Genomic DNA, 16112 nt, shown 5'->3' on the forward strand with positions numbered 1-16112 from the left:
CGTGGATATCGCATTTAGAGAGGTGGTCACACCGAAGATGAAGGGACTTGAGGAAGGAAGGGAATGGGTAACCACCAGGCAGTCCAAGAGAAACAGGCAGGTAGTTCAGGAGTCCCCTGGGGTCCCGCTCGCAAATCGGTATTCCATTTTGGAGGCTGATGACGGCGCTGGTTCCTCCAGGGAGTGCGGACAGAGCCAAGCTTCTGGCACCACAAGCAGCCTGTCTGTAAAGGAGGGGAGGAAGGGAGGAAGAGCAATAGTAATAGGGGATTCTATAGTCAGGGGAACAGATAGGTGCTGCTGTGGCCTTCAAAGTGACTCCAGGATGGTATGTTGCTTCCCTGGTGCCAGGGTTCGGGATGCCACTGAACAGCTGCGTTGCATCCTGAAGGGGGAGGGTGATAAGTCAGGGGTCATGCTACATGTTGGTACCAATGACATAGGTAGAAAGAGGGATGAGGTCTTGTATCAAGAATTCAGGGAGTTAGGCAGTAGACTAAAAAGCAAAACCTCTCGAGTTGTAATTGCTAGATTACTCCCAGTGCCACGTGCTAGTGAGCTCAGAAATAGGAGAAAAGCGCAGATGAATACGTGGCTTAAGAGTTGGTGCAGGGGGGAGGGTTTTAGATTCCTGGATCACTGGAAAAGTTTCTGGGGAAGGTGGAACCTGTACAAGTGGGATGGTCTACATCTGAACCAGAGTGGGACTAACATCCTTGCTGGCAGGTTTGCTAGTGCTATTGGGAGGAGTTTAAACTAATTTGGCAGAGGGAGGGGACACAGAATGTTAGCAAAATAGGGACACATCAGAATACAGTGAAATAATCAAGTCAGAGGGAGTACAGCTGCATTAAGTTTCAAGGGAGTAAGGCAAGGCTGGATGGCCTCTACTTTAATGCCAGGAATATTACACGTAAAACGGATGAGTTAAGGGTGAGGATTGACATGTGGAATTGTGATATAGTAGCCATCACTGAGACGTGGTTGAGAGAAGGGCAGGATTGGCAGCTCAACATTCTGGGATATAGAATCTTCAGGCAAGAGAGAGGGGAGGGGGTAAAAGAGGAGGAGGCGTTGTATTATTAGTTAAGGAGTCAGTTACTGCAGTAAGGACGGATGATATCTTGGAAGGGGCATCGAATGATAGGAAGGCGTAACAAGACCAGAGACCCATGGATGACCAGAAATATTCAGGGTAAGGCGAGAAGGAAAAGAGAGGCTTTTAGCAGGTAAAAGTAGGGAAAATGCCAAGATATTCTATAAGTATATCAATTGGAAGAGGATAACCAGGGAAAGAGTAGAGCCCATAAGGGACCAAGAGGGCAATCTATGGGTGGAGCTAGAGGACATCGCTAGAGTGTTGAATGAATACTTCACATCCGTCTTCACCCAAGACAATGAGGACAATGGTATCAAACTTGGGGAGACAGACTGCAAGGTTCTTAAGCAAATTGATATAGGGAGTGACAAGGTCTTGGTATTGGAGGTGTTGGCAAGCTTAAAAGTGGACAAATCTCCAGGTCCAGATGATTTGTGTCCCAGACTGCTGAAGGAGGCAAGGGAGGAGATTGCAGGAGCTCTGACCCAATTTTTAATTCCTCTCTGGCCACGTGTAGGTGCCAGAGGACTGGAGAACAGCTAATGTGGTTCCGCTATTTCAGAAGGGTTATAGAGATAAGCCAGGGAACTACAGGCCAGTGAGTCTCAAGTCAGTTGTAGGGAAACCTATTGGAGAAAGTTCTGAAGGAGAATATCTATCTCCACTTGGGGAGGCAAGGTTTGATCAGGGATAGTCAACATAGCTTTGTCAGAGGGAGGTCATGCCTAACAAATTTGATTGAATTTTTTGAGGAGGTGACCAGGTGTGTAGATGAGGGTAGTGCAGTTGACGCAGTTTATATGGATTTCAGCAAAGCCTTTGACAAGGTCCCACATGGCAGACTTATAAAGAAGGCAAATGCACATGGGATACAGGGTAATTTGATAAGGTGGATTCAAAATTGGTTTAGTTGTAGGAGGCAGAGGGTGATGACAGAAGGATGCTTTAGTGACTGGAAGCCCGTGTCCAGTGGCGTACCACAGGGATCTGTACTGGGTTCCCTATTATTCATCATTTATATAAACGACATAGATGACTATGTAGGGGGTAGGATTAGTAAGTTTGCGGATGACACAAAGATTGGCCAGGTGGTTAACAGTGAGGTTGAGTGTCTTGGGCTACAGGAAGATATAGATGGGATGGTCAAATGGGCAGATAAGTGGCAGATGGAATTTAACCCTGAAAAGTGTGAGGTGATACACTTTGGAAGGAGTAATTTGACAAGGAAGTATGCAATGAACGACATGACACTAGGAAGTTCTGAGGAACAAAGGGACCTTGGCGGTGTGTCCATAGATCTCTGAAGGCGGAGGGGCATGTTAGTGGGGTGTTGAAAAAGGCAAATGGGACATTCGCTTTTATCAATCGAGGCACAGATTACAAAAGTAGGGAGGTCATGTTGGAGTTGTATTGAACCTTAGTGAGGCCACAGCTGGAGTACTGTGTGCAGTTCTGGTCACCACATTATAGGAAGGATGTGACTGTACTGGAGGGGGTGCAGAGGAGATTCAACAGGATGTTGCCTGGGAAGAAACATTTAAGTTCTGAAGAGAGGCTGGATAGACTTGGGTTGTTGTTGTTGTAGCAGAGAAGACTGAGGGGTGACCTGATTGAGGTGTACAAGATTACGAGGGGCATAGTCAGGGTGGATAGGGAGCAGCTGTTCCCCTTAGTTGAAGGGTCAGCCACAAGGGGCCTAAGTTCAAGGTGAGGGGCTAGAGGTTTAGGGGGGATGTGAGGAAAAACTTTTTTACCCAGAGGGTGATGACGGTCTGGAATGCACTGTCTGGAAGGATGGTGGAGGCAGGTTGCGTCACATCCTTTAAAAAGTACCTGGATGAGCGCTTGGCACATCACAACATTCAAGGCTATGTGCCAAGTGCTGGTAAATGGGATTAGGTAGGTAGGTCAGGTGTTTCTCACGTGTTGGTGCAGACTCGATGGGCTGAAGCGCTTCTTCTGCACTGTGATTCTGTGATTCACTTAGAGGAAGGGCTGCGGGGAGCAGACTTCAATTGAAGTGGGCTCAGGAGAAGCCCTGGTAGTCAAAGAGGGCTCAAGAGAAGACTTGAAGATCCAAGAAGGCGGCCAAAGATTGGTCACCCTATGCTGCTGTGTTGGGACAATGGTACCCCTTTGGAGCAGTAGTGTTCTACGTGCTAAGAGCTGAAATTATGCTTGTGAATTGGTGTTTGAGTGTACTCGGACATCCAGGGGAATGTAATGTCAGTAGGCGAGATTGAAACCCTGTGAGGCCATTGTTGAAGCCATCCAAGTTGGAGCGACTTTTGAAGAGAATTCCAAGGTGAGGCCCTTGAAGCTGGAGATTGGAAACATTTTGAGAGAGTTGGAGATTCAGTGAGGTTGGTTGATTCACAGTGGGACTAACGTTTGATGGGCTGTTGAGAAATCCATGGAATCTGTTTTGGTCGCATCTGTCAATTATTGTGCAGTGTGGAGCCTGTTAATTCATATGTACCTCAAACTTACCCTGAATGTTCGAGTATAATATAGATATTGTGAATTGCTATATCTTTTCTGACCTTGGGCAGAATTTTGCCCTCGGATGGCGTGCGGGCTTCACCGGCTCAGCGGCGGCAGACAGCTGACCCCCACCACCGAAACGGGGCCCGCCGCCATTTTGAGTCAGCGGGCCAATTAAGGCCCACCCAGCGCCCTGCCCAACAGGAAGTGCTTTAACATTCTTGCCCTAAACTTGTCAAAGATATCAATGTCAAAAGTGTTAACCACGTGAAACTCTATTGATGTTCGCATTATTATAATTTGAAATATTTTCTTTTGCTTGATGAAGTTGCAGAGTTAGCTGAGCAAGTTGAATTGTCAGCAAATCATTCAAGCTCTCTGGCTCATTTAAAGGCAGGTTGCAAATTCTTTATCTTATGCTTGTAATTACCTAGCAGTAAATTCTATTATTTAGAGTTACTGTAAACACCCCCTACGAAATGTCAATAGTGTAAGAGATTTGGTTCTTTGAGACCACCTTGAGATTACATGAGGGACTTTCAATAACAACAACAAAATCATAAAATATGAAGGCACTCAACCCATAAAGTTATGATACTGAAATTGTTTCTGTAAAGATTACTTGCATGCTGAATTGAATGTTTCTGTGGTTGTGTCATAAAAGGTATGCATAAAAAAAATCAGGTTTGATTTTCATTCCAAAGATGCTCAGAAGAATTGCAACATGTCCGTGCTGACATCTACTTTTCTCTTCAAATTCTATCGCTTTCAGTATGAGGAAAATTTACTAAAAGGAGATTTTAAAGATAAATTTGGCTGAAAAATAGTTAGGATTTTCAATATGGACTCTAGGGTTTATTAGATGTAACATTGAAATTCTAAATATTTCAGTAAAAAATGAAATATGTTTCACATTTAATCTAGGTCTATACATACCTGCTTAGTAAGTTGCTCTTCACAGAGCTTGTAAAGTACAAAGAATTTCTGAGACAATGATACGTTATCCAAAAATCCAACACTGGCAAGCTTGACCCTTATAATGATCTGAAACAGTTAAAATGAATTTCACAAAGTAACTGTGTTTTATACTCAAATGGAATAAAAGTATACAGATAAATTTAGATATAAACAAATAAACAAACAGACCTGTAGTACTGAACACCTGTTGGATTAGTAGTGCACACATGCAGAGTTACATACATAGGTTCTATAACCAAGGTCTCTGCATCTGAATCTGATGTTAAGTTTGAGTACTGTAATTTTCTGAGTTAATATAGATACTTTTATTGCCAAGCAGAAGCTTGCTTTGGATGCTTACTTGGAAACCCATATCCAGTAGGATACTTCCTTGCTTGGGGTACAGATTTTTCAAGCCTGGCTGAATGGATTGATGCTGCATTGGTGGCAGATTTTTGCCCAAGCCCTGATTTTTCACGTAGGACGTGCCTGCTTCCTTCCCTCTCCCTGGTGCAAATCCAGAATCTTCCTTGAGGCTTTTCTGGTTGAAGTACTTTAAAAGTTTCCTTCCATGCACACTTTTTCAGAACTTTCCTTATAGTTCTGAAGGGTCTCCCTTTATATCCTCGAGTGCACTGAGCTATGTTTTACATAGCTTTCTGAAGCATACAAAACTCTCTGAAAACTGTAGAATGACTACTTCAACAGCCCTTTCAATGGCGTGCCTGATGTCCCTCGTTGTGCGTGTCGGATCCTGAGCCATCCCCTTTCCCTGGCATCGGAAATAGTGGTGGCAATTCCAGATCCAGGTCCTGCCCACCATTTTTTTGCGTGCCGAACATGCCAGCCCCATATCAGGACCACAAAATCCAATCGCTGAAGTGGGAAGTGGACCCACAACCTTCTGACTCAGAAGTGAGAGTGCTACTAATTGAGCCACAGCTAACAAATGGCTCAAGGAGCTTGAATTAAAACTTCACCAAGATTGAGTTCTTCTTTTGGATTATCCTCAGAGTTTGAATTCTCACCTGTCTATCTGGCACCATCATGGCCACTGTCCTAAATTGGATTTTTAGATTTTCTGGTAGTTCTTGTCGCCCTGCATACCCAGGATTCTGCAAGAAGGAAAGAGGAGAAAGGCATTGGGTTGAAAGATAACTGAAGAGACTTGTTTAAAATAACATTCCTAAATTAATGCATTGATAATTTGAGTGTGCATCAGAGTAAAAAAAACCTCTACTGGCTGCTCTTAAAGTATTATCTAAGTTGAAACATAGAGAGGAAAGTTGGGCAGGGAGCTTTACATAGCTGTAATGGGGCCCACCTTATTTCCTTTCTGTTTTACTTTTTGTTTCAATGATGCACACAGGGATTGTAGCTGAGCTAACTTTATTGATAACACATTTTCCTAATATAAACACATATCTGCAGTAACTAAATTCTATCAAGACAGGCTCTAACATATGCTAAAGGCAAAATACTGCGGATGCTGGAAATCTGAAACAAAAACAAAAAATACTGGAAAAACTCAGCAGGTCTGACAGCATTTGTGGAGAGAAAGATAGAGTTAACATTTTGAGTCCATATGACTCAAAAAGCTCTGAAGAAGAGTGATACGGACTCAAAACGTTAACTCTGTCTTTCTCTCCACAGACGCTGTCAGACCTCCTGAGTTTTTCCAGTATTTTTTATTTTTATCCAACATACGCCCTTCAACTCCCAGGTCAGGTGACCCCCCTCTCTTGTACAGGATACCGTTTGGTATCTAATAGTGGATTCCCACCAGCGCAATCAACTATTATCATGACACTTTCTTTAACGGAAGGAAATTTTGATGGGCTCTATTCCAGTTCCCTCCATCCAAATTAATGCTTTGCAGCCAGGGTGGTAAATACAAAATTCTACTCAAAATAATTTAGTTCCACTGTAGCTGCATGACTATTCCTGGATTTGAGGCTGAGGATAATGGAAGGGATTTTTGTTCTTATTGGAGCATAAAGATCTCATGGCACGATTTCAAAAGAGTGCAGGGAAGTTATTGCTGGGTCCCTGGCATAGCAGATTCTTTGTAAAATATTTCTCAGGTGAATTGAGTGATTTAATTTTTTGCTCTATTGCTGTTGAGAACTACTTTGTGTCTTTTGTTACAGTAATGCTATTTAATACTATCCCTCCTATCACAACCCCAACAGAAATAGTACATATGTGGCAGTGTATTTGTCACTGTTAATTCTCCTGTACCTGGAGGGATTTTAAGTTGTTAGGCAGTGCAGAACAGAGAAAGTGCCTGTCCACTGGTACTCCACACTGTAGGATTTTTAAAAACTCATTCATGGGATGTGGGTGTTGCTGGCTAGGTCAGCATTTATTGCCCATCCCTGATTGCCCTTGAGAATTTGGTGGTGAGCTGCCTTCTTGAACCGCTGCAGTCCATGTGGTGTAGGTACATCCACAGTGCTGTTAGGAAGGGAGTTCCAGGACTTTGACCCAGCAACAGAGAAGGAACGGCGATATATTTCCAAGTCAGGATGGTGAGTGGCTTCAAGGGGAACTTCCAGGTGGTGGTGTTCCCATCTTTCTGCTGCCCTTGGGCTTCTAAATGGTAATGGTCGTGGGTTTGGAAGGTGGGTTTGGAAGGTTAACTGAAGCTGATAAGGTTAGATGGAGACAGGAGGGAGGAGGCTCGTGTGGAGCATAAACATTGGCACAACCAGTTGGGCAAAATGTTTTTGTGCTCTACATTCTATGTAAGCTGTATTCTACTTCTGCATTTCAACTTACTTTTCATTTACTTACCATTGTGATAAAAATGCCAAACTCTGGGTTAAGTGATACATTATCTCCATCGGTAAAGATAAAATTTTGTTTTCTTTCTTTCCTTGCCACAAGAACAATATATATCTGTTGCGCTGCTACAGATAATACAGGCAGCTCAATACGATTAAATTCATCAAAGCAACCCCAAGAACCAGACTGTGCCAAACCTAGCAAAACATGTAAAAGTATCAAGCAACACAAACCAAAATAAATAAATAAACTTAATTAATAAAACTTAAAAACTATTTAATCTTCAGCATTAGCCTTTAAATTATAAGTTGACATTCCATCTGCTCATGTCACTTGAATTTAGCTGTTTTCAATATTTTTAAATGATCAGATTTAAATCCTTTGAGTACTAGATTGCTTTTGAGCAGCAGGAAGTGAGTTCCAGTGTATTTTCTTTCTTGCGAGCATATGAATTAATAGACGAGTAGACCATTTGGCCCCTCGATCCTGCTCCACCATTCAATAAGGTCAACTCCACATTCCACTTACCTCAGATAACCTTTAAGAATCTATCTATCTCTGCCTTAAAAATATACTCGTCTCCATTGCCTCTCTGAAGAAGAGAGTTCCAAAGATTCACAATCCTCTGAGAGAAAACAAAATTCTCATCTTCATCTTAAATGGAAAACCCCTATTTCCAGTCCCTCCCACAAGGGAAAACATCCTTTCAGCATCCACCCTGTCAAGTCCACTCAGGATCTTATATCTTTCAATAAGATCACCTCTCAATCTTCTAAACTCTAAACAGCCTGTCCAACCTTTTCTCATAAGATAACTTCTTCATCCCAGGTATCAATCAAGTGAACCTTCTCTGAACTGCTTCTAATGCATTTATATCCTTTCTTATATAAGGAGACCAAAACTGTACACAAGTACAGACTCTAGATGTGGTCTCACCAAAGCCCTGTACAACTGTGGCAAAATATCCCTACTTTTATATTCCACTCCCCTTGCAATAAATGATAACATTCCATTTGCTTTCCTAATCACTTTCTGTACCTGAATACTAAATTTTCCTGATGTTTGTATTAGGACACCCAGATCTCTCAGTACCTCAGAGTTCTGCAATTTGTCTCCATTTAAATAACATGCCGCTTTTCTATATTTCCTGCCAAAGTGAAAAAGTTCACATTTTCCCACATTATATTCAATAATTTTTATATTCAAATTTTTGGCTACTCATTTAACCTATTGCAGGCTCCTTCACAACTTACTTTCCTTCCTATCTTTGTATCATCAGCAAATTTAACAACTATAAATTCGGTCCCTTCTTCCAAATCATTTATATAAATTGTAAATAGTTGAGGCCCAGCATTGATCTCTGTGTCATTCCACTTGTTACATCTTGCCAACCTGAAAATGACCCATTTATGCCAGCTCTGGGTTTCTTGTTAGCTAACCAATTGTCCATCCATGCTAATATGTTACATGAGCTCTTATTTTGTGTAGTAACCTTTGATGTGGCATGTTGTCAAATGCCTTCTGGAAATCTAAGTACAGCACATTCACAGGTTCTACTTTATCCAAGTTGTTTGTTACTTCCTCGAGGAGCGCCAATAAATTAGTCAAGCATGATTTTCCTTTCACAGAACCATGTTGACTCTCCTTGATTGAATTGAGATTTTCGAAGTGCCCCTCTATAACCTCCTTAATAATAGATTCCAGCAATTTCCCTACAACAAGCTATTTAACCTGTAGCTTCCTGCTTTCTGTCTCCCTTTCTTGAATAAAGGAGTCACCTTCCAATCTGATGAGACTGTTCCAGAATCTGGGGAATTTAGGAAAGTTTCATTTGATCTATAACATGGATTGGCAAGAGGAGGCCAACCCAACAAATGAAGAAGGCCTGGGCAGAGGTGAGAGCCCAGGTCAGCAGGCACGATGTGGTGTGTCGCACCTGGATTCAGTGCCGATAAATGTTTAATAATCTTCTGCACTTGGGAAGGGCGAGTACCAATTTGGCATGGTACTGGTGGAGAAGTCTTGAAGGGTGGCTGTTCTTCGTGGCGCCCAGGGCTGTAAGATTCAGAGGAACAGAAGGCACATATATCTGTACCTGCTAAGGCTGGGAGATCTGACTGGAAGCCCTGGGTGCATATAAGGGTCAGGTGTGCAAACATGACAGACGCTTGAACCCACTGCTTCCCGAGGAGAGTGGAATCCAATTAATGGCCAGCCAGCGTGAAACAACAAAAGTGAGGGTGTGGATGGGCGCTTATAGCATGCTCCCTGAAGGTAGGCAACTGCTGCGGAGCTGACTCAGGGAGCTGCAGACCTGTACAGATAAAATGACAAGAAAAAAAATGCACCAAGCTGTTACTATGCAACACAATCAAGTACCTGACAGCAGAACTAAAAAAAAAAACTGTCCCCAGATATCTTTTTTTAGTTATATTTCATCCTGCCCTTGGATGAGGTTTCATTAAAAACAGGCTGTCCGCCTGCCCCTTTTGCCCATGCGACAAGGGTGAAATCGCATGGACAATGTAAATTCGTGGGCAATAAGGTTTTTGATGGCCTTAATCACCCAACTTAACAGAAACTAAGAATCACAGAGTGCGTAGAGGCCTTTCGGCCCATCGAGTCTGCACTGACACGTGAGAAACACCTGTCCTACCTACCTAATCCCATTTACCAGCACTTAGCCCATAGCCTTGAATGTTATGATGTGCCAAGTGCTCATCCAGGTACTTTTTAAAGGATGTGAGGCAACCCGCCTCCACCACCCTCCCAGGCAGCGCATTCCAGACCGTCACCACCCTCTGGGTAAAAACGTTTTTCCTTACATCCCCCCTCAACCTCCTGCCCCTCAGCTTGAACTTATGACCCCTCGTGACTGACCCTCAACTAAGGGGAACAGCTGCTCCCTCTCCACCCTCTCCATGCCCCTCATAATCTTGTACGCCTCAATCAGGTCGCCCCTCAGTCTTCTCTGCTACAACAAAAACAACCCAAGCCTATCCAACCTCTCTTCAGAACTGTTAAATGATTCATCCTAGGCACCATCCTGGTGAATCTCCTCTGCACCCCCTCCAGTGCAATCACATCCTTCCTATAATGTGGCGACCAGAACTGCACACAGTACTCCAGCTGTGGCCTCACCAAGGTTCTATACAACTCCAACATGACCTCCCTACTTTTGTAATCTATGCCTCGACTGATAAAGGCAAGTGTCCCTTTGTTCCTCAGAACTTCTTAGTGTCATGCCGTTCATTGAATACTTCCTTGTCAAATTACTGCTTCCAAAGTGTATCACCTCTCACTTTTCAGGGTTAAATTCCATCTGCCACTTATCTGCCCATTTGACCATCCCATCTATATCTTCCTGTAGCCCAAGACACTCAACCTCACTGTTAACCACCTGGCCAATCTTTGTGTCATCCGCAAACTTACTAATCCTACCCCCTACATAGTCATCTATGTCATTTATATAAATGACGAATAATAGGGAACCCAGCACAGATCCCTGTGGTACGCCACTTGGACATGGGCTTCCAGTCACTAAAGCATCCTTCTGTCATCACCCTCTGTCTCCTACAACTAAGCCGCAATGTTTCACCATCTATGCCTCATGGACAAGCCAAAGACTGATCCGTATATATTTTAAACTTTTATTTGGATTCCTAACTTCTCATTCTGATCCGTGTGTTTGTGTGCTGTGATTTTATTATTTTTCTCAGGTTTTTAGTGACTAATAAACTTACTCTCTCTTTGACTCAAGAAAGCCTGGTTAAATTGGCTCCTTCTAAAGAAAATTACATTTGGACTGGGAAAAGAGATCCACGGGGGAAATGATCCCTTTTAAATTAACCTCTTTACGACCAACCGAGGGGCTTGAATTAAGAATGAGCCACCTTTTCAAGGTATATCCTTTGTCACCCAGCAGCCAAACATTCAGCCAAGCTGGAGCCATGAACAGCCTTGGCACCTGGGAGGACGTATGCATCATGGGAGCTGCCAGGGTACCTTGCACAGGCTTGCAGAATCTGGGTCTTTTGGTTGAATACTATCTGCACATTCATGGAGTGGTACCCCTTTTTATTCACGAAGGCACCCGACTGACCCACCGATGCCTTGATGGCCACATGAGTGCAGTCTATGGCACCCTGAATGTGGGGGATCCCAGCAATAGCTGCAAAGCCTGGCTGGCTTGGTCCGTCCGGTAATGAATGAATGCGAGGACCCATCTGAGCAGCGCATCAGTGACGAGCCTGACACAACTGTGGACGACTGATTTGGACACTCCATATAGATCTCCCACTTACTCCTAGAAAGATCTGGAAGCAAATAAATTGAGGGCTACTGTGGCCTTCAGAGCTACTGGCATTGGATGTCCACCCACACAGTTAGAGGTGATCTCTGGACCAATCATCTGGCATATTTATGTCATGGTGTCCCTAAAGAGGCGGAACCTCCTGCAGCACTGGACCTCCAACACGCTGAGGTAGCTGGATTATTGCCCGTACGCTCTGGCAGCAGAATAGTGGCATCTTCTGTAATCGATCCACCTTTCTGTCCCTGATGGCCCTGTACCCCCTGTGCCAGCGCCTCTTGTCCCACAGGTCTGTGCCTGTGATGCTGCCTGCGGACACCTGGCCTCCTCTCCCTTCTGCACCTCTCTTCCTCCTCAGAGGAGGTCCCTCCAGCAGAGTACACAATTCCCACCTGCTGAAATGCAGATAGCACTGTCCCGCACACTGAAGGCAACATTCGGCAGAAATGCTCCAAGAGAGTCAGCAAAATAAAAGAGTTCTCAAAACAAAGTTGGCAAAGCAAAAACTTCAGAAGAAACCACTGGAAAAAGTCTGAAATTTCAATAAACAAGCAGCAGCAAACTCTCACTTAAACTCCTAGCAGCTCACATAGGCAACACTCCACTTCCCTTTTATCCCACTCTTGGGTGAGAAAAGCGAATAAGTGAGTTGGCCACCACCCGTGTTGTTGGTATGACAAGCGCAAAATTACACAGGCAACGTAAAGTTGAATTCAATTGCACTTTCAATTGCTTTAAGTGGCTGATTAATTGTCAGCGGCCATGCTTCTGAGTTCTGCACACACCTGCCGACTGAAATATCGCATGAGTGTGCAATGGCATCGGGATGCGTGCCCGATATCTTCTCGCGAGATTTAATGCTCTTCCAGGTTGTCTGCGTGCCCATACCAGCGTGTAAAATTCTGGCCATGATAAAGTGAATAGACAGGTGAAGCCAGACTTTCACAGCAAGGGAAAGAATATTGAAGCAGCAACAGCCCTGTCCTACTCTGGTGCGCTTATAAGCAACAGCAGAGGCAGTGCAGCTAATTAAATCATTCGAGTGCAGCATCTAAAAGCAACAAGTGAAATATTACAGCCTTGGTCGAAACATGGGGCAGAATTGTTCCAGATTTGCGCTAAGTTCGGTAGTGGGCAACAAAAAGGACATTTCATCTGCTGGCCGCAATGGCGCTTTTCATGCTGTATCGTCCCAATCTTGCCTCATTAATCATGCATTCCCAGGAAACACGCCGGGTTGCTGGCGGGTCGTCCTCTCATTCGCCTGCTCAGGCCTCATATAAGGTCTTTAGTAAATCGGGTGCCGTATTTAAAAGCCGCCCCTGTAAAGAGCTAGCACTCTTCAAGGGATAGGAAGCTGCTGCAAACTGATGGCTGCCAAAGGGAGGAAACATGCTGCCCTCAGATTTAGCAATGTCTTCCTCAAGCGCCTACTGGACACAGTGAAGTCTTGCCGCGATGTCCTCTACCCCCATTCTGGGCGAAGACCAGCAAGCAAGGAGCAAGGTCAACAATATTGCATGGGAGGAGGTGGCAGTGGTGGTCCGTGCCAAAACCCAGCAAAAGAGGATGATTACCCAGTGCAGAAAGAGGGTGAATGGTCTCATCCGTTCTACCTGAGTAAGTCACTCCTCTCATCACTCTCAACTCACACACTCACAAGACCCTTCACACGTCCACAGGGATCTCACACCTCAAGGGACAACACCACGGACTCACAAACACACCCTCACATCTCCATCAAGCTCATACCCTCTCGAGCTTATGTCCTCATCCCTTCCATGTCTCCGCTCACCACACAAACATTCCGTGCAGTGCCATGTGTCCTGCTCTCCATCTGTTTTCATTCCGGAGGAGCTGGTTCACAGCAGCAAAGAGAGGTCACAGAATAGGGGATGGAATGGTCCACATTAGGGCCCTCACTCACTTTGAGGAGCATGCCATCATGCTGACTGATGAAGACATGGATCGTGCCTGCGGCGACGGTGAAGTCAGCGGCAAACGCCCATGTGAGGATCCTGCACCACATCATCCCTCCCTCAACGCAACTGCGAGTGCTCTCTCTCTCCTGTTTTTGACTCTGCTGTCATGCACTAATTATCTCTACTTTGGTTCACAGGGAGCTCTGCCAAGCGACTGGCATCGTCAGGCAGCCAGTCCCTCAGCTCCATCCGGGTCCTCACCTTCAGCCAAGAGAACACCACCTCCAGTGAAGAGCTGGGAATGAGCAGCCTGGAAGACCTGACACAGCACTTATTCACACCCTCCACCAGCGCAGAGACACACAACTTAGTGGGACCTAGATCTAGAGCAGGTTCAGGTTCACAACCTGATGGTCATTGCATTGCCGCAACAGAAGAAGGCAGGTTCAGCCGAGCTCCCCGGCACTCGGAGGACTGCTGGGGGAAGAAGCATCTGTGAGGTCCAAGTCAGATGACGAACCTCAGGGTTCAGCCTTCCAACTCATCGTGGAGAGTCAGCAGGGGGAACATCATGCAGAGCTGTTGGAAGCCCTCAGCAGAGTGGCACATGAGTCGCAGGAGTGCACCTGTGTGCTCTCTAATGAAGTGGTGCCCACATGTGTGCGCATGGAGGTCTCCATGGGAAGATGGTGGACACCATGGAGGCCCCAGTCCAACAGAAGCGGAGATGCGCGCAGAACTGCATCGTGGTAGCCATGGGCAATTTCCTGCAGTGGCAACGCAAGAGGGAAATGGGGCACCTCAAAATCCCTCCCGTGCTCCTTCCCCTCAAGGAGTCAGGCAGGGGCCGTCAGGCACCCGAAGGGAGGAGGAGCGGCAGCTGGACACCCCTGGGTCACCCACTCAGGAATCTTAGAGGCTGTCCTCTCCCTCTGAGTCCCCTTTGCCTGTGACCCCCCTCAGCCTCATCTTCTGTCACTGCAGAGGGAGCAGCTGGCCGACAGGAGGACAGGCAAAGCGAGCCAGGGCCCCCAAGGCCTTACTCTTCAGAGGACCAATGCTCATCAGAGGCAACAGGGCCAACCATTACACAGACTGTCTCCGCCCTTCCTGTGGATTTCAGGGCAGCACCTAGAAGAAGTGGTTGGTCTAGAAGAGTTAAGAAATTCTGATCACAAGTGGTTGTATGGGTGAACACATTTTGTCACTTTATTATCTGAAAATATATTCCCTTTCACTGAATAATGCGTAATGGTGCCTTTCGGCTTTATTTTCAGGCTTCCCAAGTCCTCCCGCTGCATTCCCCCCCAACCCCCACAAAATGTAGTTCAGCCACAGGCAGTCAGCCCATGAGTGAATCTAGAGGGAGAAGTGTATGTGTGGCAGAGCCTTTCTCAGTACCGTTTCCCTAGTGATTTCAATTTCACCAAGTTCCTTTCTCCCATTCACCTACTGATTTGCAATTACTGGAATGTTTTTTGTATCCTTTATAGTGAACATAGAAGCAAAATATTTGTTAATTTCTTCCGCCATTTCCTTATTATGTGCTATTAACTCCCCACTGTCACTCTCTAGAGGACCAACACTCACTTTACTTACTCTTTTCCTTTTTAACTAACTGTAGAAACTCTTGTTATCCGTTTTTACATTTCTAGCTAGCTTCCTCTCATACTTTAATTTCTTTCTCCGGATTAACCTTTTAGTCATTTCTCTGTCATTCTTTATATTCTGTCCAATTCTTTATATTCTGCCACTCATCTTTGCAGAGTTGTATACTTTTTCCTTAACATCTCTAGTTAACCACAGATGTAGTCCTCCCCTTAGAATTTTTTTTAATAGTAGGAATGTACTTATTCTGAACACTCTGAAATATCCCCTTAAATGTCTGGCACTGCTTCTCTATTGATCTATCCTCTAGCCTAGTTTCCCAGTTCACTTTAGCTAGCTCAGCTTTTGTCCCCACATAATTGCCCTTATTTAAGTTTAAGGTATTAGTCTTAGACCAACTCTTCTCCCTTTCAAACTGGGTGTAAAATTCAATCATATTGTGGCTGCTGCTATTGAGGGGCAGAATTGTACACCCCCGTTTCGGCAGGGACGGGGCCGTAAAATGCGGCGCGCCGTTATAAACCCCATTGACGACAGCGGGAACGTAAAATCCCGCTGTCGTAAAATTCTGCCCTAGGGGTGCCTTTACTCTGAGGTTATTAATTAATCCTATCATGTTACACAATACAATGCCTAATATGACCTGGTCTCTGGTTGGTTCCAAAACATGTTGCTCTAAGAAACTATCTTGAAAGCATTCTAAGAACTCTTCATCTAGGCCACTGCTGCTAATCTGATTTTTCCAGTTTATGTGTAGATTAAAATCACCCATGAGTATTGCCATCCCTTTATCACACGCACACAATATTTTCTCTTGAATACTTTGCCCTATCTGGCCACTACTGTTCAGGGGCCTGTAGACCACTCCCATTAATGACTTTTATCCCCTACTATTCCTCATCTCTACCCAAACTGATTCTACACCCTGATTTCCTGAACCAAG

At 44.8% G+C, this 16112-nt stretch overlaps 1 protein-coding gene across 1 annotated transcript in view; it reads right to left on the reverse strand.

The window, feature by feature from the left end:
* Positions 1–16112, reverse strand: part of LOC144681151 (dynein axonemal heavy chain 8-like) — a 1659468-nt gene that overhangs the window by 353044 nt on the left and 1290312 nt on the right. The window contains exons 44-46 of the mRNA XM_078542878.1: positions 7337–7524; positions 5569–5655; positions 4520–4627 (exon numbers count right to left, since the gene is read on the reverse strand). Coding sequence (XP_078399004.1) covers positions 4520–4627; positions 5569–5655; positions 7337–7524 — 383 coding nt within the window. The remainder of the gene's footprint in view (positions 1–4519; positions 4628–5568; positions 5656–7336; positions 7525–16112) is intronic.

Source organism: Cetorhinus maximus, chromosome 5, assembly GCF_964194155.1.
Source record: "Cetorhinus maximus chromosome 5, sCetMax3.hap1.1, whole genome shotgun sequence".
Classification (NCBI taxonomy): Eukaryota; Metazoa; Chordata; class Chondrichthyes; order Lamniformes; family Cetorhinidae; genus Cetorhinus; species Cetorhinus maximus.